The 27,681-nt window shown below is 39.0% G+C and overlaps 1 protein-coding gene across 5 annotated transcripts in view; it reads right to left on the bottom strand.

Moving 5' to 3' along the window:
• The window catches only part of XRCC4 (X-ray repair cross complementing 4), a 290,800-nt gene that overhangs the window by 83,138 nt on the left and 179,981 nt on the right, over positions 1-27,681 (bottom strand). For all 5 annotated transcript variants that reach the window (XM_048849577.2, XM_048849575.2, XM_048849574.2 and 2 more), the window contains exon 7: positions 4,180-4,324. In XM_048849577.2, coding sequence (XP_048705534.1) covers positions 4,180-4,324 — 145 coding nt within the window. The remainder of the gene's footprint in view (positions 1-4,179; positions 4,325-27,681) is intronic.

Genomic DNA, 27,681 nt, shown 5'->3' with positions numbered 1-27,681 from the left:
TCAGCACTCTCGGATGCAACTCGTCCGGCCCCATGGACTTGTGCACGTCCAGCTTTTCTAAAAAGTCCCTAACCACCTCTATCTCCACAGAGGGCTAGCCATCTCTTCCCCATTTTGTGATGCCCAGCGTCGCAGTCTGGGAGCTGACCTTGTTAGTGAAAACAGAGGCAAAAAAAGCATTGAGTACATTAGCTTTTTCCACATCCTCTGTCACTAGTTTGCCTCCCTCATTCAGTAAGGGGCCCACACATTCCTTGGCTTTCTTCTTGTTGCCAACATACCTGAAGAAACCCTTCTTGTTACTCTTGACATCTCTGGCTAGCTGCAGCTCCAGGTGCGATTTGGCCCTCCTGATAACATTCCTACATGCCCGAGCAATATTTTTATACTCTTCCCTGGTCATATGTCCAACCTTCCACTTCTTGTAAGCTTCTTTTTTATTTTTAAGATCCGCTAAGATTTCACCATTAAGCCAAGCTGGTCGCCTGCCATATTTACTATTCTTTCGACTCATCGGGATGGTTTGTCCCTGTAACCTCAACAGGGATTCCTTGAAATACAGCCAGCTCTCCTGGACTCCTTTCCCCTTCAAGTTAGTCCCCCAGGGGATCCTGGCCATCCGTTCCCTGAGGGAGTCGAAGTCTGCTTTCCTGAAGTCCAGGGTCCGTATCATGCTGCTTACCTTTCTTCCCTGTGTCAGGATCCTGAACTCAACCAACTCATGGTCACTGCCTCCCAGATTCCCATCCACTTTTGCTTCCCCCACTAATTCTACCCGGTTTGTGAGCAGCAGGTCAAGAAAAGCGCCCCCCCCTAGTTGGCTCCTCGAGCACTTGCGCCAGGAAATTGTCCCCTACGCTTTCCAAAAACTTCCTGGATTGTCTATGCACCGCTGTATTGCTCTCCCAGCAGATATCAGGAAAATTAAAGTCACCCATGAGAATCAGGGCATGCGATCCAGTAGCTTCCGTGAGCTGCCGGAAGAAAGCCTCATCTACCTCATCCCCCTGGTCCGGTGGTCTATAGCAGACTCCCACCACTACATCACTCTTGTTGCACACACTTCTAAACTTAATCCAGAGACACTCAGGTTTTTCTGCAGTTTCGTACCGGAGCTCTGAGCAGTCATACTGCTCCCTTACATACAGTGCTACTCCCCCACCTTTTCTGCCCTGCCTGTCCTTCCTGAACAGTTTATAACCATCCATGACAGTACTCCAGTCATGTGAGTTATCCCACCAAGTCTCTGTTATTCCAATCACGTCATAATTCCTTGACATCACCAGGACCTCCAGTTCTCCCTGCTTGTTTCCAAGGCTTTGTGCATTTGTATATAAGCACTTGAGATAACCTGTTGATTGCCCCTCATTCCCAGTATGAGGCAGGAGCCCTCCCCTCACAGACATTCCTGCCTGTGCTTCCTCCCGGTATCCCGCTTTCCCACTTACCTCAGGGCTTTGGTCTCCTTCCCCCGGTGAACCTAGTTTAAAGCCCTCCTCACTAGGTTAGCCAGCCTGCTCGCGAAGATGCTCTTCCCTCTCTTCGTTAAGTGGAGCCCGTCTCTGCCTAGCACTCCTTCTTGGAACACCATCCCATGGTCGAAGAATCCAAAGCCTTCTCTCCGACACCACCTGCGTAGCCATTCGTTGACTTCCACGATTCGACGCTCCCTACCTAGGCCTTTTCCTTCCACGGGGAGGATGGACGAGAACACCACTTGCACCTCCAACTCCTTTATCCTTCTTCCTAGAGCCACGTAGTCCGCATCAGTAGTCATCATCAGGTATACCTATCACACTACTGGCAGACATGCCACATATCAAAATATCCTGCAATCTCTACTGCAAAACAGTTGTACTATAGATGTGCAGATACTATGTGTCCTGTTTCAGAGTAACAGCCGTGTTAGTCTGTATTCACAAAAAGAAAAGGAGTACTTGTGGCACCTTAGAGACTAACCAATTTATTTGAGCATAAGCTTTCGTGAGCTACAGCTCATTTCATCAGATGCATACTGTGGATATACTTTCCACAGTATGTATCCGATGAAGTGAGCTGTAGCTCACGAAAGCTTATGCTCAAATAAATTGGTTAGTCTCTAAGGTGCCACAAGTACTCCTTTTCTTTATGTGTCCTGTATTGCTGAGCTACATTCAACTGGAATTGTAAAAGATAATAAAGGATTGACAGGCAGATATTGGTAAGGAATGAATTGGAACATTTCTTGTCAGGTGATAGCCAAGAAAACTACTCACACAGGTTCATGGAAATCAAAGACCAGATGTCTATCATAACTTGCTCTACAAACACAGTACGCACAGTATGTAACGTCCAAAATCTTTCCCTGTCTGATATTTGTATTTATTAGCTAAAGAATTAAGAATAAATAACATTACAATCATCTCAAACCTTCTCCCCAGGCTTGGCTTTTCTCTTCAGGACTGCTCAGCCCAAACCCTAGATACTCTCTTCCCCAGAGCACTACTCTTCCCCCATTCTTTATATCCAATCACCTACCTCAGGGAGTCCACTTCAACTTTTCCCAGTAGAATCAACACTTGCCAACCGGGAAGGGTGTTTCAGGCAAACACAGCCAGCCTGTTACAATGTCACACTGACTGTGGCTACCACAACTACATACAACTGGCCACCAAAATTATCAACCTATGTACTCAGAACTTCAGAAGAACAGAACAGCAGACTTTGGCTTTGGTGAATATGGCTGCTAAAAATAGTATCTTTTTCCCTAATAAAATAGGATTCTAAATTTAAACAAGCTTGTTGGCATCAAGCCATAGCTCTCTACATCAAGATAGGATATTTGTTGAGTGATTTAAAATAGCAAATCCTCTTTAATAACAGGAAATGTCTTTGTAATGTATTTGTTTCCATATCTGTTTAGACAGTTTATTATTTATTAAATATCACACATGAAAGGAGAAATTAATATTTTCAAAACTAATTTAGCACAGATCTCAAAAGAAGACCAGTTTTTGAAGCAAACAATTCCAAACACTTTCAAAAGCCCTTCCATAAGTCCCATATATAATTTCACCCCCCTTGGATCATGTGAAAATATTTCCACAAGTCAGTATCAATATTTAAGGAAACAAAAACTTTGCTAACTGTTTATATTACAAAATTTGAAATATTATCTTAAAGCATGAATTATTTTTGCAGTGATCATCACTTTGTCAAAGAAAGATCAGTATTAGTTGCAAACCATGCTTGGCCTATTAAAAATTCTATTAATTTTAATTTTTCTTTGTTTCAGAATCACCACTAGTTATCTCAATTTCTTTCTACCAGTTCAGAAGAGTTCTGAGCCCTGCTGTTATGCCTATTTGTCATATGATGTTACCATCAAGGAGAGAGAGCTGAAAGTGAGAAGAAGCCTCCGTGATGACTCCTGCAGAAATCTGCCAGTTGCACTGGTAAAAAAAGGTGTTAGGGGATGCCCACATGCCTCCCAAAGACATTTTCCAGCTAGGAGTCTAGGAATAAGAGATGGGAAATAGAGAGAAACCAGGAAGTGAAGACACATGAGAATAAACAATGGTTTTTTTAAAAAAATGTTAGAAAAGTTTTGGATCATTTGAAAAAGAAAAGTTTTTGTTACTGCTGGTTCTGATCTGATCTAGTGCATCTATCCCTCTTAAACATGTGATACTATAAATACAGTACTAATGCTACTCTTTCCTGTGGTGTCAATTAGTCTGTGTCCCTCACCTTAATTTAATCCTTATTGCTAATGCACTCTTTTTTACTTTCATGGAAATATGGTAATTCATAGATTAAATTTTAGGCTTATTTTGTTTGCTTGACCAAGTGAATGCCTTTCTTTCAATGGCTTCCTGCAAGTTTGACTCTGAAGATTCATCAGACTTAGTAAGTCCTTGGGGCTGATTCTTCACTACCTTGCTCCTTGTGTAGTCATTTACGACCAGTGCAAAATGGGTATAAAAGGCTTCCAAATCAGAATGCCAGCAATTTTACACGCATTTTGCACAGGTGTAAATGACTGCACAAAGTACAAGATGATAGAAATTAGGCATTTGCGATCTTACAGTGCTTGCAATGAATGCAATTAAAAAAGGGAACCTCTATCACTCAGAGAGAGACAGACAGACAGACACAATGTTATATCATTACTTGAATGAACTTTCAAAACTCCCTTACTTTTCCTTTGCCAGTAGCTGGGTCTCATATGTAGCCACCTTAGGTTCCACTCCAGCAGGTTTTTGTATCCTTTGTCTCCGTTTTCTACTTGGTGCAATATCAATGACATCTGGACTATTGAGAAGGGAATCCCTCCTTGGTGGAGCTGCCGAAATGAAAGCAAAAAGACCAAAGCTTGACAAGATGCCCAAAAAGACAACATTTTAAAATAATTTCCCAGTTCTACATCTTTTCTGTGAATACCTCTTTGCTGGTAGCATGTGCTTAGATACCATGTTAATGGGAGCCATGTAAGAACCTAGATAGACAGATAGACAGACGTCAGAGTTACCTACAAAGATGATAGCAAAGGACTCGGAGTCAGGACTTATGCATTCTAATTCTGACTCTGCCACTTACTTGCTGTGTGGCTTTAGGCAAGATATTTAACTTCTCTGTGTCTCAGCATCCCCCTCTGTAAAATGGGATAACAATAGACATCTAGCTCCCAAGGGGGTTCTAAAGATTAATTAGCTACTAGGCTCAACCTTTGAGAGGAGCTCCTTTGCTGACCATGGTCAAGAAGGAACTGACTGGAACTTTCAGAGAGCAGCATTTCTGCTCAACAGAGTTTGATGTGCGATGGTTGATATTCAGCCTGGGTTACATGCCGTCATGCTACCTCTGCCTTCAAGGGTCAAAAACCATAAGAATTAAGGGAGTTCTGCTAATACTGCAGTAAGGAGCTAAGACCCAGACTGAGAATCATGCATAATAGTGTCCTTAGAGAAATAGGTCTTACAACCTCAACAGCAGAAATACACACATGGGGTCAATTCTTGGCCCATGCATCATTGTGGAGATGCAGCATAAACCTGGGCATCAGACTTGGCCCAGAATTTATATGAGAAAATCCCTTAAATTCCTAAAGGATTCATAGAGTTTAAGGCCAAAAGGACCATTACATTGTGTAATCTGATCCCCAACACAGGCGATAGAATGTCACCTAGTTACTGAGGCCAATAAATTGGGTTTGACTCACGCTAAAACTAAAGCTAAAGCCAGGCCCGCCGACATCAATTCCAGGCCCCAAGGCCAGGGCCGTCCCTAGGAAGGTGTGGGACCTGGGGCGGAAATGACCAATTCGTCACTTCCGGGACCGTTCCGCCACTTCTGGGACCGCAGTCCAATAATACAGCATTCCAATAATTTTTGTCTCTGCCCTTTTCTGAGCCCCTTCCCATTTTTTAACATCCTCTTAAAATGTGGAAACCAGAACCAGATGCAGTATTCAATTATCAGTCTCACCGATGCTCTAAACAGAGTAAAATCATCTCCCTATTCCTGTTCACTTCTCCTGTTTATATCTCTGAGGGCTACATTAGCCCTGGCCACAGCATCACACTGAGAGCTCATTTCAACATTTTTGATTAAAGTTTTTTGGAACAAGTAAAAAAAAATATTTTATTTTGTTTTGACTTGACTTAATTGTCGTTCATTCATTTTAGGTCAAATACAAAAGATGATCCCGCCCGCAGCTCCAACAGCTATCTGATTATTTAAAGTATGCATGCGAAGACTCACCTCTATATATACACATCCAATGTGCCCATATTTTTCTGCAAGTCTTCAACAGTCAGCAGCGCACTTTTATTTAACAGGCATATTTTTAATTGTAAAAGCTTTCATCATCTTTAATTTTTAATATAGCACTATCCAGACTAGCATGGTTTTCAAGGGAAATGCAACAAATTACAAGTTGGTGACTGAGAGCAGTGGTGCTAAGGTAACTTTCCCTGGCTGTTATTCCCCCCATTCATCTTCAGAAGAGTTCATTTCTGTGTGGATGAAAGGCATGCTTGAGAATGAAGATTTTTACATGAAATTACACAATTTTTCTTACTTCTTCATGGTGTGATCCTTTCTTCACAAAAACAACATACAAACAAAGGAAACTGGAGAATGGTTTTTACTCCCTTTACTAATCTTGCACAATTTTTTTCATTACTTCTCTCAAAACTATGATCCTGATTCAGCATAGCACTTAAGCACATACTTACATTCAAGTACATGAGTAGTCTTATTGAAGCCAAAGGGGACTACTCACATGCTTAAAATTAAAAGCATGGTGAAGTGTTTTTTTCTGATTCAGGAACTAAAAGCTGAAAACAATCTGCATTTTATTTATTTAAAAGAGACTCACAGGCCTTGTGTAGGTATGAAGCTAATGCGGTAACACGTTTTCAAAGTCTAGTATAGACAAGACACACTGTCTTTAACACATTAAACTGTTTTGAGCTAAAACCAATGCTGCGCCACTCCTCATGCTTTAACTTGAGTAGTTTAGCCCACATATTAAAAGGCAATGTGCCTCCTTTATACTAGACTTTGAAAACCTGTTAGCTAGCATACCAACCTCACATCTTAAATCTTAGTCGTGACAAGGCCCTAGAAATTAACCCTAATAGTAACATGGCAATAAAGCAACAGTAGCATTATTACTATTTACTGATAGTGTGTTCAGAACAGTTCATCCAACACCCATATTAATCCCATCTAGTCCCTCCCAACCTCAGCTGTTAAAAATTATCTCCTTTGCTTACCAATGTGTATAAACAACAATAAAACAGCACACCAGCAAGTCCTGCACATATAGCAACAAACTGGAATCAGGGTAAGCTTATTACTTTAAGCCTTATAGTCTCTGCCGCTGCTATTCCTCCTCCATATTATTTACTCTCACTCTTTTATTCATACCCAATATTGCATCAGGCTAGGGGCCATAGCTTTGTATATCCATTCTGTAATTAATTTTGTACACTTTTGATGTTGTATAAAGAATGCACCTCTGTGTTTACATCTGTGTAACATATAACAGTGAACGGTAAACCTGGGCGTATGCTAAACATTGCTGAACATTTACAGGCAAATCCTGCTTAACCTCGCACAGAAGTCCTGCTAAAGCTTACGTGAGTAAGGTGAACAGAAAATGCACCCATATTACATCTGCCTTTAATTTCAGATTGACAGTAGACCATAGTACTTGTAATTGAATGCAATTGGCACAGACGTTTAAAATTATCTCATTAAAAGAAAATTTGGTTTGAATGACATGTTGAAGCCAAGAAGAGGAAATATTCACCTAATCAATTAATCTGAACATCACACAATGAACAGAAATTCCTCTTCTGAGAAGATTCAATTTCATGACATAAGGAAAAATGTTTCCAATTCAGATGGCACAAAAAATGATCTTATGATAAGCAAAAATAGGCTGGCTTATATCGGATATTACACTAAAGTATGTTTTTAAGCCAAAAATGAACACCTTCATGTTAGAAACATTAACTGAAAAGCTGTAGTATGTTTTGAAGCTCAAAGACTCAACTACCACACCAAAGTCTTCATAATGCATACTCCAGCTGCTCAGAAATGAATTACATTCAGGCGTATGAAATCGTGATTTTTGGCTAAGGGCCAAGCAAAGCACAAGCAGATACATATCTGTTTAGTCCTTGAGAAAAGTGTATGTGGCACAATTGGACTTGGTCTTGAATCTAAAACCCGCTTTCTGGAGATTTGTCAAACTCAGCATTTCCCTCGAGTATTCAGTGCATTGTAATTAATGGGTTCTTTGGGTTCTCTCTGAATGTTACTTCTCAGTCTTAAAAAGTTTTTATTACAAAAGTGGATGAGCATTGCTAGCATTTTGCTAACAGGCACAATTTTGAGCACAGAAAGGATTAATATTTATGAAGAAAATTGCCCAGTTCATCCTGAAAAACAGCTTGTATAAGCTTAGAAAAAAAAGTGTTCCTGATATACAAGATGCAGCTGACATGTCAATTGCTGCAAGTGACACAACTGATTAGAGATCAGGAACATAAAGCCTAGTTCAAGCGATAAGGTAATTTATGTGTAAATAAGATTAAAGATCTTATCAAATATAAATCCTTGCACTCCTAATTTTATCCCTGTGCAAGAGAGCTATCACCGTGTTGTTTTTGTATACAAGCATGGCAGTAAACAGTCAAAAAAAGGACACTGTAGAACAGAACTTAAGGTGAAATCCTGCAGAACCCTCCCTGACTTGGGAGAGCCCAAATTCAAGGAAACCATTGCAGTTCTGAGGTGTGCATGGGCTAGGAAGTAGAAAGGCTACATAGTAGGGATTTCGCAAGCCTCTCCATGTCATGAATCCAAATTCCACAGTGGAATGGGGCATGGTGAGTGGGCCAGGGAAAGGCTAAGGCCTAGTCAGTAGTTCTATGAACTACAGTACATGGATGCAATGGTCATAAAATCCAAGATGGGATGGGTGTCAGCTGATTAGGGGGCTCTATAAAAAGGTCATTCAGCTGGAATGGATACGTTTGATACTGCAGTGAAGTACAAGATAGTCAGTAACCTCAGGATGGAAAAAAATTGAAAACTTGTATCATGTTTAAATTAATAAACATATATTTATTATGCCACATAGGAGCCATCGCTAGGCTGCACAGATGTCCCAACTTTCAGACATGAGAAGGATTCTATTTCCTTAACAGCTATGCTAGTTCCCTGTGCAAAGTTTATTTTGGGGGGCTGTAAGTGGTGTGCATGAACTTCTCCCCTACTTACAAGTATATTCAAACCTCTTAATTTGTTCCTCTAGCAGTGTGATAAATAGCCATAAATGGTCCTATGTACTGCCTTGCATTATTTTTCTCTGTAGTGTTTCTGAAATCAGTTTGCATGAAAGGCACTATACAAAATAAAGCTGTAATGTATTGTAATCTAGGTGTTGGTATGTAAGTGACAGTGTCAAGTGCTCTCATTTTCTTTCATAATTCCTGTCCTGTACTGGTACAAGTAGGTTTTGAAACTGTGTGTTTGTGGAGAGAAATGTAAATTAGAAAACTGTAACAGAATAGCAAAAAGGAAAGATGGTTATTTTCCCTTCTTTCAAGTAAACTTAGCCTGACAATGATGATAAAATATGAAGTGAATGGCAGTATTCACACATGTTTCTGAAATCAGAATTGGACCTTGGGCCTATTTATCAGGGTGGATTTGTTTTAAATCACTAGTCAGGAAGACTCTGTTTAATCATGGATGTCTACATAAAAGTGCATTCTTATTGGTTGTTATAACCTTAATACATATTCTTCACAACTCAGAGATAGTTGTAGGTTTCATTTTTAGAAGGTACACACTATACATTTTTAAGTGATTTATTCTGAAAACTTTTCAGATTAGTTCTACATCTATATCATAAAATGAATTATTGTTGGGTTATTTCATTTACCAAAGGTAATTGAAGCAGATATTTATGAAGTCATTGGGAGATGAACTATCTCCAATTCAACAGGTCAATCATTAATATTTGGAGGATTCTCTTGCCATGCTGTATTAGGAGGAGAACATCACCAGACAGACTTTTAAATGGTTTTATTTAACTAAAACAATGTTACGTATTCTGGATTTTTTTCTTCAACAGCAAATATATATTTTAACAAAACAAGCATATAAATTTTTGAATTTAGTTAAACATTCAAGTTTTTTAAAGTCAGGTTTGTTTTTGTTAAAATTGTTTTTAACTAAAATAGTTAAATGAAATATTAAAAAACAAAAATTAAATTGACTATGTCAGCCAGGTCAACATGAGAAACTTAAAATATTGGCTTCTGCAGTTAACTGAGTTGTCTTCACCTCATTTTCCTGTTTGTTCATAATCTGGAAAAGAAAAATAAGCTTTCCTGCTTTTTCAGGTCCCAAACGATTTCTCAATTTGGAATGAATTAGTCCAAAGGAAGAAAATATTCTTTCTAAACTGGCAGAAGAAGCTACTGCTATTAAAAGTGAGATTATCACTTCAACAGTCTCTGAATCCAAGCGTTTAAGTGACTTCCACCAGTTCACTGGTGACTTTCTTTAAAACATCATCAGGAAACATATATTTCTTGAATGGTTCTTATTCCCAAACTGGATCTCTTTTACGGCCTGCTGCCATTATAGGTTTCCCCTGCTTGTGAGAGAATGGTACGGTAGATCTCAAATCAATGAAGGCTACACTCAGAAAGACATCAAGACTTCTGGAATATGCTGCTCTAATGGTTTCACTTTTGTTTCTACTGCTTGTCCCTCCCGTCTCACATTTATCTCCAGACTTCTTCTCCTTGTCCAGATCTATTCCGCCCCAATAATCTTCTATTCACTGACCTTTTTGAAACTTTGCACTTTTAGAGAGAGGTAAGGGATTGACTTTGTGTACACAAATTTTCAGAGGGACAATAGGGTTGAGGTCTGTTATTTCTCACCTCTATATATTATTTATTTGTTTATTTATTTATTTTTGCTGTTAACAAGCATGTTATCTCTGGAGACACAAATCCACCGTTTGAAAACTGCAAAACTAAGCATCTCTGATGGTATCTTCTAGACTGAGCCCCATTGGGTAGATAGAAAGATTAACCTAAATAATCTATACAGAAGCCCCTGGAACCCCATAAAATTGGGTCCCTAATCCATGAACTATTGGAACTCATTTACAAAATGTTTCTTAAACATTACACAAATATATTGTCTCATATTATAGAATTAGAATTTATAATCCCTATTCCATGATGAGATATCTTTGAGCTGTAATGTATCTTAATTAAAACTATCTTTAGACAGGCTTTTTCCTCAAAAAGCATTTTATCAAAAAAATCAGATTTAAATTAAAAAAATCTGATAAAAAAAATCATTGACTTTTATCCACCTTGTTATTTACACACTGCTATAGCCTCTGTGGAGTCATTAGCCCTTTTGAGAAGGCAGAATACCAACATCTTTCTTGCTATAAAAGTATATTTACTAAAATGAATAAGGGGTAAATTTACCAGCAGTACAAAAATCACATTATATTATATAAATATATATGAAGGGACTGTTGACTCCTTACTAAAACTTCATGGTGTTTTTTTTTTTTTATTAGCCCTCTCCCCATTCCAGGAGAAAGGGGAAGGGCTGAAGAGGAGTCAGGACTCTGGAACTGACAGGGCCTCTGCTGGTATAGCCTCAGTAGGTAAATAAGGGGAAGCAAGTCCTCTAGAGATACTAGTGTCCAACTCCTGCCCACAGACAGGGAACCACACCTCCTAGCCTGTTCCTCTGAGTAACACCAGGGGCAGTGACAGATGGGTTACTTCTTGTCTCACCAAGAAAACTTAGAATAAGATCCCATTTTACAATACTCCCTGGTTCCTAACCCCGTTACACACACACACACACACCATTTATAAAATACATGTTTATACATACATTGAAAGACAATAAAAATGGAATGCCACAATGTAATCTATGTGTAGTTACACTTTAAAACGTTTATTCTCTCTCACTGACTTTTCAATTACATTTGTTTAATTTACAAAGAAAAAAATATGATTTTTTTAAAACTTCCAGCCCTTTAACTCAGCTTTGCATCTGAATATCAGATGTAATTCTTTGCACATCGTCACCTATAATGAAAATTCTACATTTGGAACTTAGTTAACAACTCCATTGATGCTGCACTGGCTCTGTGGTGTTAACGGGAGTAATAAGTAGTAAAAACTTAGCTTGGTCACAAAAGTAAGTAAATATTACTCGGAATATACACAGTGAGCAGATCTTTTGAGTAAGAATGTTCCAAATTTAAATACTCTATTTTCCTACAATAACCACACTTCAGATGTGTAGGATGAGAACTCTCAGTACTTGTATTTCTAGAAGTTGCTGTGCAAGCAAAAAGGAGTAATTTTTTGTGAGATCTGACCAGCAGAGAAAAATGATCATGGAGACATAACTCTTTATTTCCCTTAGTGCTTGTTAAAACATGAAGCCTTAAGGAGTAACCAAAGATAATCACTTTGATGATTTCAGTTAATGCATTCATCTCCAAAACATCTGGTAAAGCTGCCACATGTGCTCCTTTTATATTTAAACAAACTGCCCCTTGTAGAATATGTTTTAGAATATATATTTTAACAAGTATTTACAAATGATCTAAGGCCAAATTTTGTTTTGATTTAAAGACCACTGACTTCTGTGGGAAGGGCATAGTGTAAATGAGCACAGCATATGGTCCCTACTGCTTATTGTTGATAAAAAACAGTACTGTTGTGGATTAGAAAAGGTGTGTTGATTGTGTGTGTATATGTATATTTACTAATATACATATATCATCATCAAACATGAATAGTCCACTGAGGACCATTGCACCAGCAGAGTGACTACGGTTGTTGGCATCATACCAGGCATCATAAAGTGAAGTTCCCAGATCTGGCTTAATTCTGTGAATTCACAAATCTCGGATGGCCTTGGCGGTGATTCCAGGTAGGAAGAAGGCATTCTCCCCGTCTCACATTGATGGACAATTTAAAAGCACAGTGTGCTGGGGTGTTTTTTTGTCCATCCTGGTGACATGGCTGAAAAGCATGCAATGCCACTTTTGAATGTAGTGAGCAACTGGCGGAAGGCCAGATCTATGCGAGACTATGGCATTTCGCACAAAGTTAAACCTCTTTATGCTCAGGATTTGGTACTGACAGGGCATAGGGAATGCCTCGACAAGACAGTCCAGATTTCTGACCCATATGGAAATATGGGCAGTACACAGATTTGACAGGATTGTTTCAGCGTAGAGACATACTTGTGTCCACAACCAAGACTCAGACTTCATGATGGTGGAGGTCATTGGACAGCTGGTTTGCTGAAACTGAGCTCTGTTTGCAGCCTAGGCAGATGAACTTTTCAACATTTTCCACCTGCCTGCACCTGGCGTCCGGTGGCCCAGCTCTAAGATTCTGGACCATGAGCCATTCAACCCTATAGTGTGGGTAGTACCTTGGAAACCTTGAGTGGCAGGGCTGAAATTCTCTGGCTTCTCCACAAGCAAGGCAGCAGCATCAGTATAGTCTTGCTCAGTAAACTTCTTGACCATCCTTGCTTCCAATGTGTGAGTGGAAAGTCATAACATCTAGTCGCTAGCTTGACAGAATAGTAATGGGGTGAGAATGCATTCCTGTTGCACACCTGAGATTCGGTAGACATGTGGCGAAAGGCATGAATCAATATGCACACTAGTGTGAGGATAATGCACCACATTTAGCAGTACATCTGGGACACCAGCTCCCTTCAGTCAGAGCCAAAGTGCTGACCTGTCAACTGAATCAAAAGTTGCTTTGATGTCCATATATGCTATGTGAAGTGGACAGTTAAATTCTCAGTGCAGCTCAGCCAGAAGCCAGAGGGTAATGACAGGGCCCATTGTTGACCATCCAGCAGTGAAACCTGATTGCTGTGGATGACGATGTCAGTTAAGGACTGGCTGCATCCTGCAAAGCAGAATGTGAGCGATAATATTTCCGGGGACCAATAGCAATGAGATCAGCCTATAGTTGCCACACTTGTTATGAGATCATGTTCCCTGTACAGGGATGTTATGATGCCATATTTCCATTCATCTGGTACTCTGCCATATGCCCACACCAATTGATGTGGGCCAATACTCACTAGTTCTAAGGTACCTTTGAGCAGCTTGGGTGGAATACAATCAGGTCCAGCAGCATGTCCATTTCACAAGGTCTGGATGGCCTTTCACACTTTCTCAAGTCACAGAGGATCAGTGTTCATCCCTGGGTCTACAGTTGTATAGTTTGCCAGGTCACATGGCTCTAAACAGTCATCAACAGACGTGTCATTCAGCACACTTTCATAATGTGTTTTTCATATATAGAGAGGGAGTCAGATATTTCTCTTGTAAAAATACCACAATCTAACAATAATTAAATTCAGGGGATTAATCCTGCTATTTACTAATATTTTAGTTCCATTCTAGTCTAGTCGAATACCCTAATAAATAAAACCATTGGGAAGGAAAACATATGCAAATAACTATCATAATCATATAAGACAAATGGTCAATATGCAAAACAATCAAAAAGATATGATAATTCTAAAGCTAATTGACAAGAACAGTTAATTCTGTGGAACAATTAAACTCATTAAGACAATAACCAAATAAAAGTTTCAGAGTAACAGCCGTGTTAGTCTGTATTCACAAAAAGAAAAGGAGTACTTGTGGCACCTTAGAGACTAACCAATTTATTTGAGCATAAGCTTTCGTGAGCTACAGCTCACTTCATCGGACTCATTGCATCCGATGAAGTGAGCTGTAGCTCACGAAAGCTTATGCTCAAATAAATTGGTTAGTCTCTAAGGTGCCACAAGTACTCCTTTTCTTTTTGCAAATAAAAGTTTGTTATTCAATGCCTGTTTTTTGCTCCCGATGAGGAGCTGTAAGATAGAACAAATTCTTGTCTGTCTACAAAAGGCAGGTGCTCTCTTTCTCCTGGATATTTCTATGGGGAAACACTGTGGCAGAAATAGAGATTTATATAGGACACAAACACTTTACAGTCAAGGAAAGGTCAGCTTGGCTCTCTGAATCACCCATTTTAGGGGTACCACAAATGTTTAGAGAGAGTGTTACAAAACCTATTCAGATTTGATAGCTATTGTAAGCTACTGAAGCTCACTTGCTCCTTCCTTCTTTTGGATAATCCAAAGTAGTACAAATGTATTAATGATATTATGGAGACTATTCAGACGATCATCAGATGCACACACTTCAGTCTGCTAAATTTCTCTCCGAGTCTGGCTGTTGACTGATCAGAAGCTTCCAGCTGAACTTGTTACTGTTTAATCTAAACAATGTCTCTTACTCTGTAAAGTTAGTTGACTGCTCTTTCTTCAATGCTCTGCTGTCTTTCTACAATGAGAGACGCTACTTAATTTAAAATAAGTCCCTTGGATAATATTTATTTTTTTCAGTTTGGGGAGCTGTTGTTCAGGAGGTACAATAAATGCTGGCCTATATTTGTTCTGTCATCAATGCACTATAGGCAGTGGTTAAAGTAGATAGAAAGGGACAGAAAACTCTCACTGCCATCATCCAAGGAGTGGAAGCTAGGGGTGAGAGCTGCTCCCCAAGCCAGGGAGAAGAGAGGTGGTTCTCCCTGTGATTTTTGCAGAGGAAAAGGAGTTGAACTCCTCCTTACGTTAATGCTCAATTATAGTATATAACTTAGGTAGCTATATGACAGACATTGGTTTGTAGTCTCAGTCCACTTCCTAATGGACCATTATAGTTGACAATAATTGGTACCTTTGTTGACAATCTCAGTGTGGAGGCTATTAAAGGAATGGGTATGGAAATTCATCTCTCTCTCACTGTTCTAGGCAGTCGCTTTAAATTAGGACTACGGGGTATTAGCAAGGCAATTTAGGAAGTCTGCCATTCTCCACGCTATAGCTGTTCTGCAGATAGATATAAGCACTTCAGCCAGAAATGCCATCAGTCTAGCACTTTTCATGACTGATAAATCCATAAAATCATTCAATGGTCTAAAATAAAACACATATTTATGGCTCATGAATATTCTCCAGTAAAAGTAGCAGAAAGAAGTCTCTATTTTAATTTTAGGAAAATAGTAAGTATCACAGTTCCTTCCTCTTGCCACATTCTCTGACATATTTCATTCTTTGTATAAACACGTACGTACAGTATTGTAATACCCTGGTGTCTAAAGGAGGCTTGAGACTGCTGTATTATAAATTCTGTGACAGTTAATTATTAACATTTATTTTTATAATATCTCCATGGAAAGAGCTTACTAAGACACATGTTAAAAAAGCTGTAGCAAAAAGTTTAGATTCGTCTGTACAAAACTGTATAAATTGTATCCAGTTCAGTAAGGAAGTTTACATTTACACAGTAGTGGACTGTGTTACCATGGCATCATTGGTAATGTGTGCTGAGACATAAGTACTAGCCTCTCAAGTTTGCATAGGCAATGCCTAGTCTTTTTCTGAGGTCACCTTTTTTAAACAATTCTTTATAGAGATGTAAAAATATTTTTATTATAATTAAAACAGCCCATCGACTGCCTTCAACTGGAGGGGAAGGAGATAACCTCAGGGTAAGACAGAAATTTGGTTAAAATGTGTTAAAATAATTTTTCCTCAGCATTTATTTATATAGTGATCATTCCGGTGCCCATCTGCCTCCTTTGTGTTCTTCAAATTGTCTGGTACTCTTGCCAGATAAACTGTTTGGTACCCAAATGAATACTGTGGTTGGGTGAATGGGAAAGAGGTCTTTTCATATATCAGTGGGGCTTCAGAAAGAAAATAAACATCCCTTCACAAATAGTAGCAAAAGGTCCCTGAACCCTGCTTATATATTATATATAAATACAAACTACCAAAGGAGCTCAGCGCTTGAATCCTGGTACCCATGACTTGAAATCCATGTACTGTTACTCTTTTACTCTTTAAAAATAATGCATTGATAATGTGATATTTTCAGTGTCAACAATGCATGCTTCGTTGGGTGAAGTATTCTCTTTCAGTAATCCATAAGAATAATGGCTGTGATTTTTTATTTTACTAATGCCATAATTCCAACAAAGTACACCTATTTCTAACATTTCCATAAATTGTGATTTATAAATATCTAAAAAGGAATCTTAAAAATCCTTGTTGTACGGCGCATGAAGAAATGTCACAAAGTCCCTGGAAGTTAATACCTGCTTTACAATACAACAATGGAAGCTTTATAGTGTGTTCAAAATCCTTCATGACATGGGTCACAGGTAGAGCTCCATTATGAAGCCGGTGAAAGCTAAAAAACGGTAATTTTTGTTATTTGAAACCTATAAACCATTAAAGCTGCTTTCCGTGGTTTATTATTTATAGCTGCTTGACAGAACGGTTGGTAATATTGGTGGCTCAAACATTCTTGTTTTGTTTCTTGACTAGCCAAAAGCAGTTCAATGAACAGTCAGACTGTTCAGCAGCAACATGCTCTAGGCTTTCAGTGTTCTATTGAAAGTCAGATTTATTACCTGCAACCTTTTCCATCTCTGATTTATGAATAATTTCAATAATTCACAATAATGCTATGCTGGTGGAGTTAGTTCACTTCATTGTGCTGTCATCCAGCACACCAGCACATCCAAGTTCAGCAATGACTATGTATTATGAGGTCCTGATCTGAAAGAGGCTCAGATGAGCTCATTGCTCTGAGTGTGACTATTGGCTGCATCATTTTCTGGAACCTGTTGCTGTCTTATTTGGATCCTCCATACCTACCAGGCTGGAGGTAAGAGGATTTATTAGTGGTTTCCTCAGGAGAAACTAAAGGGATTAATATGTATGACAAATAATCAAAAGAAAATTAGAGCTGTCCTAAAATGAGAAACAAACAATCATGGGAATAAAGGAAATGAAGCCAAAAAAATAAAAGCTTTTGGAAATTTTCTTAGGTGCAATCATTCAATTTCATGTTAAGGAAACGTAGCTGAAGTTTCTACAGGTAATATAAAAACAGGCAAATATTAATGCTTAGAACTCATGCTTATTATTGCCACCTTCCAATTTTTATGCCTTGAACTCTTCTGGTAACGGTAGTTTACCTTTCCCAGCCCACCCTGGAGACCCTGCCCCTGACACTGTGAGTGTTGGATTTCCAAAGATCACCTCAAGGGTTATTCTAAATGTCAGGTAGTACTTCTCATTATGTCTAACCTCCAGCTGTGTGGAGTCTGACTTCTGAAAAACAGTCTTAAAGAAGATCTTGCACACTGGTAATTGTATTAATTATTTACAGATTGAAGACCACTAATAGGTTAGTGTGTTGACCCTCTATGCAAGATGGTCATCACCACTGCTATTCATGTTAAGATATGAAATCATGCTTTGAAACTGGACTTCTGGATTAATAATAAAGGAAAGCCTAATGGTTCCTAGGAGAAATTATTATCCTAGATTATTGTTAACCTAGAGTTGGAGTATTAACTCTATCCCAGAAGAATGCATTTAGAAAACTGAAAGCCTGAGGTGGGTAACTACTCGTATGTCAGCTTCTTAGCTCAAAATCATGATAACCCTGACAATGAATACTAACAAAAACAAAAAGGATTTGTAAACAGTAAAGCCTTTTGATTCCTTTACTGGAATAAGTATTTGAACGCCCTTATACTTTAGTAGTCTTATCATTTTGTATGTTGGTTCCTGGAAACCTCTGCCTATTAATTTTAGGACAGCCCTGGAAAACTGCTATTGAATTTTTTTCAATATACTATATTTCTCATTGGCCCCAAGTTTGTGGGTAAGTCACAAAGCCTGAGTAAACAAGAGTCAGTTCAGGAATTCTTTCCTCCCACCCTCCTCTTGAAGTTGGAGCCATGGTGCTGGGCAGGCACCCTTGCAACTAGTCTGTCGCTGCTTTTACCATTATGATCTATTGGCTATAGTAGCAGCCATGGCCTATTGACGTCAGTGGACTTACACTCACGTAAAACCAATATGAGATCAGCATCAGACTCACAGAGTTTCCAGCATATGGATCCATGTTGTTCACAAATCCGCTATGCTATGCTATGGCTATGCTCTTGCTTGCCCACTCCCAGCACTCCTCTCTGAACTCCCATGAAATTAGCCACCACAGAGCTTGACTCCTCGGTGTTCAGAGCACTGAAAAGTCCACCTGCATGACCTTGCTTCATTCTGGCTCCCTCATGGAGTGGATGTAAAGTAAGACCACTGCACTTTGGGACATCTGGAGCCTGGATATATCAAGGATATTTTTTTAAATTCTAGTGAAATCAATAAAACTGAATACATTTACGTTAATAAAAGGCATAGAAACCTGTCCAGAAACACCACATATGGTGATGAGAACAAGCAGATGTTTCACTTGGTCCAGATCTGGCAAAAACATAAATTTTGTCTGACAGTTTTAACTGACTTCATGGCAGAGGCTGAAAGTAACTTTGACAAGCATATGGAGTCATGATCCTGGCATTTTAAAATGGATAAAGTACTGAGCTGTACTTATAACAATATTGTGTACTCTGTACTAAGCTACCCTCACAATTTTTGAATTACATTATAAATACCAAGTTTTCAATATATAATCTTCTGGGCTTTTTTGAATTTTGAGTAAGTGTCTTTCTGGTGCATTCCAACACAGACAGCAGGGTCCAATGGACACTGCACTGGACTAGAAGTCAGGAGACATGGGTTTTATTCTTGGCTGTACCGATGACCTACTGTGTGACCCTGAGACAATCACTTCCCCTTTTCGTGCCGCACTTTCCTCAATTGTAAAGTGGAGCTAACAATACTTATCTTTGTGAAGTACCTTGGGATTTAAGGATCCAAAGCACTAGGAGAGTCTGAGCCAAAGCATGTTAAAGTAACTGGGAGAGACGCCACTAGCCATATCAAGAGCTAGGTGTTCTTATTGTAGGCACTGTTATAATAATTAGGATTTACTAGATCTACTCCAGTTGTGAGCTCATTTGGTGGAAAGTGGGTGAAAGTGTATAAAACATTACAACAACCTATGGCAATCAATGTTGATGGAAAGCATATGAAAAGAAACAGAAAGACTGGAGTAGTGCAAAGAAAACAGAGGCTACTGATAGCACCCACAGTGCTAAGGTTGTGATTTAAAAACAAGATGAAAGTAAAATCAGAAATCAATGGACCAAAATCGGTGTCAGAAATTAGACCTAACTGATGAACAAAATAATGAGGGAATAACCTGTTCTGCCATCATCCCCCCTTTTGGGTCCTTAAAGGGGGCACATTGGGGGGTCAAAATGGCCTAACAAACTCCTGGAGGATTCCCTTGGGAAAAAGCTGACAGGTGTCTGCTTTGCTCCTGAGGCTCAACAATGAAAGACAGAGTCTCTAGCATCATTATGACACCCAGAACTCAGTGCACAGTGGAGATGATTGGCCACCCAGTAGACTAGCAAAGACCCCAAGGTTATACATGCAAGATGCAGCTCTGTCCTCTCTTGCCTTGTGTGTTCCTTTCCATCTCTCATTATCTTCCTTCTCCACCTTTGCCTCCCCTCCAAGCTTTTGACCTAATCCTGAGACCAGCTGCATCACACAGCAGTAGCATAATGAGATAAGGCCCGCTCAGCTCTGCTCAGCCTTAGAAGGACTGTTGAAAGAGAGGAACCTGCCCATGCCTGTCAAATGGGGTCTCAGACTGGGTAAATCAGCCAGGCTCCAGAACAACAGTTGTCATCACCAACTTGCCAGCCCAGAGCATCTATCCATGACTGACCACTTTGTACCCTGAACACATACACAAGAAGCTGTACTTCACCCACTTTTACAAACCTCTCTCTTCTCACTTTGTGTCTATCTGTTTTGTTGAAAACAGGAAAAGTAACCACCAAACTCACAAGGCCCATTCAAAATTCAACCACCAAACTGGCCCTTTGTTTCCCATTACAAAGGATAGTTTGACTCTAACTGATATCCTCTTTGATAAAAAAATGTTGATTATGTTTGTGTTGCATAACTACTCAATTTCAAAATTAGGGCTGTCAATTAATCACAGTTAACTCATATGATTAACTCAAAAAAATTAATCATGGTTACAAAATTAATCACGATTAATTGCACTGTTAAACAATAGAATACCAATTGAAATGTATTAAATATTTTGGTTGTTTTTCTACATTTTCAAATATATTGATTTCTATTACAACACAGAATACAAAGTGTACAGTGCTTACTTTATATTTTTGATTTCAAATATTTGCACTTTAAAAATGATAAAATAAATAATAGTTTTCAATTCACCTCATACAAGTACTGTAGAGCAATCTCTTTATCGTGAAAGTGCAACTTACAAATGTAGATTTTTTTGTCACAGAACTGCATTCAAAAATAAAACAATGTAGAACTTTAGAGTCTACAAGTCCACTCAGTATTACTTCTTGTTCAGCCAATTGCTAAGACAAACAAGTTTGTTTATATTTATGGAGATATTGCTGCCCGCTTCTTATTTAGAATGTCACCTGAAAGTGAGACCAGGCATTCGCGTGGCACTTTTGTATCTGGCATTGCAAGGTATTTACATGCCAGACATGCTAAACATTTGTATGCCCCTTCTTGCTTCGGCCACCATTCCAGAGGACGTGCTTCCATGCTGATGGTGCTCGTTAAAAAATAATGTATTAATTAAATTTGTGACTGAACTCCTTGGGGGAGCATTGTATGTCTCCTCTTCTGTTTTACCCGCATTCTGCCATATATTTCATGTTATAGCAGTCTCAGATGATGATCCAGCACATGTTCATTTTAAGAACGCTTTCACAGCAGATTTGACAAAATGCAAAGAAGGTACCAATGTGAGATTTCTTAAAATAGCTACAGCATTCGACCTAAGGTTTAAGAATCTGAAGTGCCATCCAAAATCTGAGAGGGACGAGGTGTGGAGTATGCTTTAAGAAGTTTTAAAAGAGCAACACTGCGATGTGGAAACTACAGAACCCAAACCATCAAAAAAAGAAAATCAGCCTTCTGCTGGTGCCATCTGACTCAGATGATGAAAATGAACGTGCATCGGTCCACTCTGCTTTGGATTGTTATTGAGCAGAACCCGTCATCAGCATGGACGCACATCCTCTGGAATGGTGGTTGAAGCATGAAAGGACATATGAATCTTTAGCAGATCCGGCACGTAAATATCTTGGGATGCCAGCTAGAATAGTGCCATGCAAATGCCTGTTCTCACATTCAGGTAATATTGTAAACAAGAAGTGGGCAGCACTATCGCCTGCAAATTGTAACCAAGCTTGTTTGTCTGAGTGACTGGTTGAAGTAGGACTGAGTGGACTTCTAGGTTTTACAATGTTTTATTTTTGAATGCAGTTATTTTTTGTATATAATTCTACATTTGTACATTCAACTTTCATGATAAAGAGATTGAACTACAGTACTTGTATTAAGTCAATTGAAAAATACGATTTCTTTTGTTTTTTTACAGTGCAAATATTTTTAATAAAAAATAAATATAAAGTAAGCACTGTACACTTTGTATTTTGTGTTGTAATTGAAATCAATACATTTGAAAATGTAGAAAACATCCAAAATATTCAAATAAATGGTATACTATTATTGTTTAATGACATGATTAATTGTGCGATTAATCATGATTAATTTTTTTAATCGCTTGACATTTTAATCGCTTAAAATTCTTTTTCTCTTGTGTGTCCTAATCAGTACATTTCCAAACTTTGGAATGAATTTCCTAATGTGCTTGCTGTGGCACAAAGCAAGCAATCTTGAAATCATAACCCTGAACCATGTTTCATGGTTTACTGTTGCACAGTAATAGGGTCACTTTGACTCTCTGAGCCCACTTATTCCATCAAAATTAACACAACCCCACTGCTGAACCAAGTGTATACTTAGACTACTTTATAAAAATTTCTATCAGCTACCTACTTTTTTCTGATGTGCAGCGACTTCCAAAAGGCTTTTTATACAGTGAATTTAACGACAGCATTTAAGATGTCATTATGGCATATCTGGGAATATATTGCTGACATTAAGTCTTAATAATGGATTCAAGAGTGATGTACATAGAAGGTGCACGTGTCTTGATCAGACATATGACATTAACACTAATGTTTTTATGGGAGATGTGCTGGCACAATTTCAATCAAAATTACAAGAGAATTTTTCTATGGAAAAAAAATTACAGGTAACTTTGTTCAATCTAAAAGCTTTTTCCCCTGATAATGTAGGTATATAAAGAAAGAAACTTGAAATTATTGTTCTAAATGTTGGAAGAACAAGGGAGCACTATCATTAATAAATATACTTATTGAGCACTGTAAGTATACTGTACCTATCCAGTAAGGTCACAGTTTATAAAGTGTTACGTGGCTAACTGAAACTTTAATAATCAGTTGTTATGGACAATTCAGGTTCAACAGGTCAACAGGATGGTTATAAGTTGGGTTGATAAACATCTATCATACCTTCTAATGATGTGCTTATAACTATCTATACTACAGATTATGTATCCTTTGTGACAGGGTCGGGCCAGATGGCTACAGGAGAGTAATAGAAGGCAGATATATTAGCCCCAGGCTAAGTAGGTCCCTTTTCCCTGGGTAAGGTAACAGGGAAGGTTCCAGAACAATCAGGAACCTTCTGGAGACAATTAAGACAGACAGGCTGATTAGAACACCTGCAGCCAATCAAGAAGCTGCTAGAATCAATTAAGGCAGGCTAATCAGGGCACCTGGGTTTAAAAAGGAGCTCACTTCAGTTTGTGGGGTGCATGTGAGGAGCTGGGAGCAAGAGGCACTAGGAGCTGAGAGTGAGAACACGGACTGTTGGAGGACTGAGGAGTACAAGCATTATCGGACACCAGGAGGAAGGTCCTATGGTGAGGATAAAGAAGGTGTTGGGAGGAGGCCATGGGGAAGTAGCCCAGGGAGTTGTAGCTGTCGCACAGCTGTTCCAGGAGGCACTCTAGACAGCTGCATTCCACAGGGCCCTGGGCTGGAACCCAGAGTACAGGGCGGGCCCGGGTTCCCCCCAAACCTCCCAACTCCTGGTCAGACACAGGAGGAGTTGACCTGGACTGTGGGTTCACAAAAATGGCCAAGCTGAGGGCTGCCATGAAGCTCCAAGGCGAGTAAATCCACCAATAAGCGCAAGACCCACCAAGGTAGAGGAGGAACTTTGTCACATCTTATAATATTTACTAATCATGTATTAACCCTTCATAAATGGAAACTTAATATAAGGTTGAAGCCTGAGGCGTGTACTTTAATCCACCCCTGACCCTTCATCAAGATGACAAGCACAGATCCCTTGTGCAGATGCAGAGTCCCACTGATCTTCAAGGTATATACACTGACCTTTATGGAAATTTACATATGTACAAAGGTCAACATTCGTGGATCAAGATGAAAAATCAGGGCCTGGGACAATAAGATATTTAAGATAAGAGTGCAGATACCAAAATCAGTGAAAAGATCAGATTAGGAACACTTCGTCTATGTCATGGAATTACCTATGAAACCTATTGTCACTGATGAGTTTAAAATCTGTCAACCTTTCAAGACCAATGATGAAAGTAAACTACAAAAGGACTACATCCTGACCCCAAGTTAGTCATATAATAACTGAGTAGTGTTATCAGGATTAAGGGGGAGGCTAAGATTTAAGATTAAGTGCTTCTTTTTAACTAATGACTCCAATAACTGCTGCTACATTTTTAAGGAAAGAGGAATAAACTCCTTATAAATTGCTTAAAAGTAAGAATAAATCAGAGGATTAGAACCAGCAGAAACAATTTAATTCAACAGACTCCTCTATACTGAGGGGAAGGGTGGGGGGAGAAGGACTTTCCCTGGGCACTTGTCTACAGTGAGAAGGAAGGGATGAGTTTCCACAATATAAAGCAGATATTAACTTTAGTGAAAGCATATTATAGAAACTTAATATTCCTAGTGAAAGGATATAATAGGCTCATTCTGTGACATGATTTGCCAGAGAACAAAGACAGTAAGCATCCATTATTTTATAATATTGGAAAAATTTACGAAATGACATTTACTGAAGACCAAAAAGGAAAATGCATATGATACAGGCTGCACATAGATATGTGATAAAGGTTCATTAAAAGTCAGATTGGAATAGAATGCCAAAACTTATTGAGCCATATTCTGGTTTTGATCACAGTACGTGCACTTAGAAACCACTGACTTCATTGGGTGTTGATGTAAAGCCAGAACACGATCCTATGTAAATTGTATGTGCTCAGAAAATATATTGTACCATTTGACTTTAGTCTTTTTCCAAGAAAGGAGAAACCTGTATAAGCAATGCTCAGTAAGTCATTTATTTTCTTCTTGGGCAGAAAGTTGTGGGATGAAGTACTACACAATATTCCAGCTTATACCCAGCACCAAAAAGCACAACCAAGGTCCTGTAACATTAGAACTTTTGTCCTGCAGATAACATGTTAAATCTATATTCTTTCTGTCCATCTTTGATGACTTTCTAAAAAAAATGTTCAAGACCCCATGCCTGACCCTTTTCACTGGACCATATTCTAACAATCCTATCACGCTGAGTAGAACCTTATTTCATGAGTTGGTCCCATTAACTTTAATTGGATCACACATGGAATAAGGTACTATTTAACATGAATAAGGGTATCAAAATCAGGTAGGGAATAGCTCTGAATGTCACACCAACCATATACTCTCCGATAAATGCACTCTGTCTCACTCAATAAAAAAGCACTTTAGTGTCCAAGGCTGAGTGTGAAACATTGCTGTTTGAAAATGCCTTCATGGCACAGGTAGTAGTAAACACATTGGGCCAAATATTAAGCTGCCATAAGTCAGTGTAGCTCCAATGAAATTAATGGAGCTATGCTGATTTACACCAGCTAAAGATCTGGCCCATTGTTTCAAAATACCCCCACTATTAAATGCACTACATGAAAATGTCATGAGAGATTTTAAAGAACAGGTTAGACAAACAGCTATCAGGGATGATCTAGGTATATTTAGTCCTAACATCTGTGTAGGGGCTAGACTAGATGAACATTTGAGGTCCCTTCCAGCTCTACATTTCTATGATTCTATAAAAGCTAATTTTGTTCAGTAGATGAACAGAGATATTTCCTGTTTCCATATTTCCTAAACAAGTAACTCAATAATATGATTACTGTGTAGATTATGCAAAATCATCCTTCCCCCCCCCCCATAAACATTAAGGACTTTCAAACATTTATACTAGTGTGTTAGTAGCTGATTTCTTTTTTCCTGCAGCCTATGAAGTAACAGAGAGGAGGAAAGATTTTCTCTGAATACTATCTCAAACATTCTCTCTTAATTTGTTAATCTTTCAGTAATAAATTCTGTCCATCTCTGAATCTTGTCTATGAGCAGTAAGGAAGATTATGGTGGTTTCTAGATTGCCAGTAACCATACGTTTTCACAGTTATTCCATTTCAGGCAATAAATCTTTTTCAAGCTTGAAAAACGTCAAACTGAGTTGTTTGACCAAACGTTAAAGATCAGTCTTAAGAGGACATTCCCTACTGCTACTAAGGCCTTCCAGTTATTGTAGCTGGTATCTGTTTTTCTGCTAGCCTACATGGTTGCACATGAAGAGATTCATTTTAGAATCTCTTATTTCAGTCATACAAAAAATACTGCATATCCCAATGATTTACTCTCTTACTGGCTCTTTACTACTAAAACACCTGTTATTTTCTCCTAAACTATTTTCACTAATAACAAAACTGTTGATATTGTTACCCAGGGATATCAAAAGATAATAAAACAAACTCTTCTATAACAGGAACCATGTTCAGATTCTCTTGATATAAATCACCATCTAAAGCAAGTAATCTAGCATGATGCTTTCCCTCAGATTAGGATTTAAAATGTGTTGGGTTAATATTTAAAGCAGGCATGATTTACAAATGAATGCTGTTTTAATCATAACAATAGTGGTATGAAATCAGCTTAAGTAATTAGGACAAGCATATGCAATTCAACTTTGTCACACAAGAGTAAGAGGCTGGTAAGAGGCTGTTTTTTATATTTCCTGGCCTTGGTTACATTACATGGGTCAGGGGCTACAAAAGGCTATGCCCTGTCATAAAGCATGGGTCAGTATCCATTGACTCCAGTGGCTACTGTTACAAGCTAGATTTATTTTTTTCTATAACTTCACATTTTAGCAGGAGAAATCCATACAGGGGGAGAGGGGATGGAACAGGGGAAATAGTTCCCAATCTCATTGAAGTGCTATCCACATTTGGTGTTATTTATTCCACTTAGTTTAAACAAAACAAAACAAAACAAGGAAATGTAAAGTTTTTCTCCCTCTTTCAAATCCTTGTTCATAATCCACTTCTTCCACAAAGCTCTGGCAGTGATCTCACCAACAATGGTTCTGTTCCCCTCCGTATCTCATGCATATTTGCCTATATTAAGCTTTAAACGTCTGGGAAGGAGGGACTTTATACTCTTATTGCTTTGACAGTCCATGCCAGCAGAGCTACAACCCCATGGAGTAAAGAGTGAGCGGTCATGCATGGTGAAAGCAGTGAGAGCAGTGCACAGGGAACCCACTGATTCAAGGTTACCCAGCTGCATTGGAAGGTACTGCTGCACACTAACTTTAACTCACCGCAGTAATGTCCTTCAAGGACCTGTGTTAGTGGAGGATTGAACATAGAAGAGGTCCATTCTGCCAGGCCCTCTTCTTCTCTGTCCCACTCACTTCTCTCCACCCTCCTTTGCACAGCTTCCACCCACCTGGACCTTTGGGCTTGGGTGGGGGAGGCAGCAAACCATCCCCTCCTCCCACTAGACTTCTGGGAACTTATGTCCCCTTTACACACCTTCTCAATAGTCTGTAGCAGGAGAGAACATAAGAACAGCCATAGTGGATCAAACCAATGGTCCGTCTAGCCCAATATCCTATCTTTCGACGCTGGCCAATGCCAGGTGCTTCAGAGGGAATGAACAGAACAGGCAAACCTTGAGTAATCCATCCCGTCGTCCACTGCCTGCTTCTGGCAAACAGAGGCTAAAGACAATCAGAGCATGGTGTTGAATCCCTGACCATCTTGGCTAATAGCCATTGATGGAGTCT

Source organism: Caretta caretta, chromosome 5 (assembly GCF_965140235.1).
Source record: "Caretta caretta isolate rCarCar2 chromosome 5, rCarCar1.hap1, whole genome shotgun sequence".
Lineage (NCBI taxonomy): Eukaryota > Metazoa > Chordata > Testudines > Cheloniidae > Caretta > Caretta caretta.
This window is presented reverse-complemented; position numbering and strand designations above follow the sequence as displayed.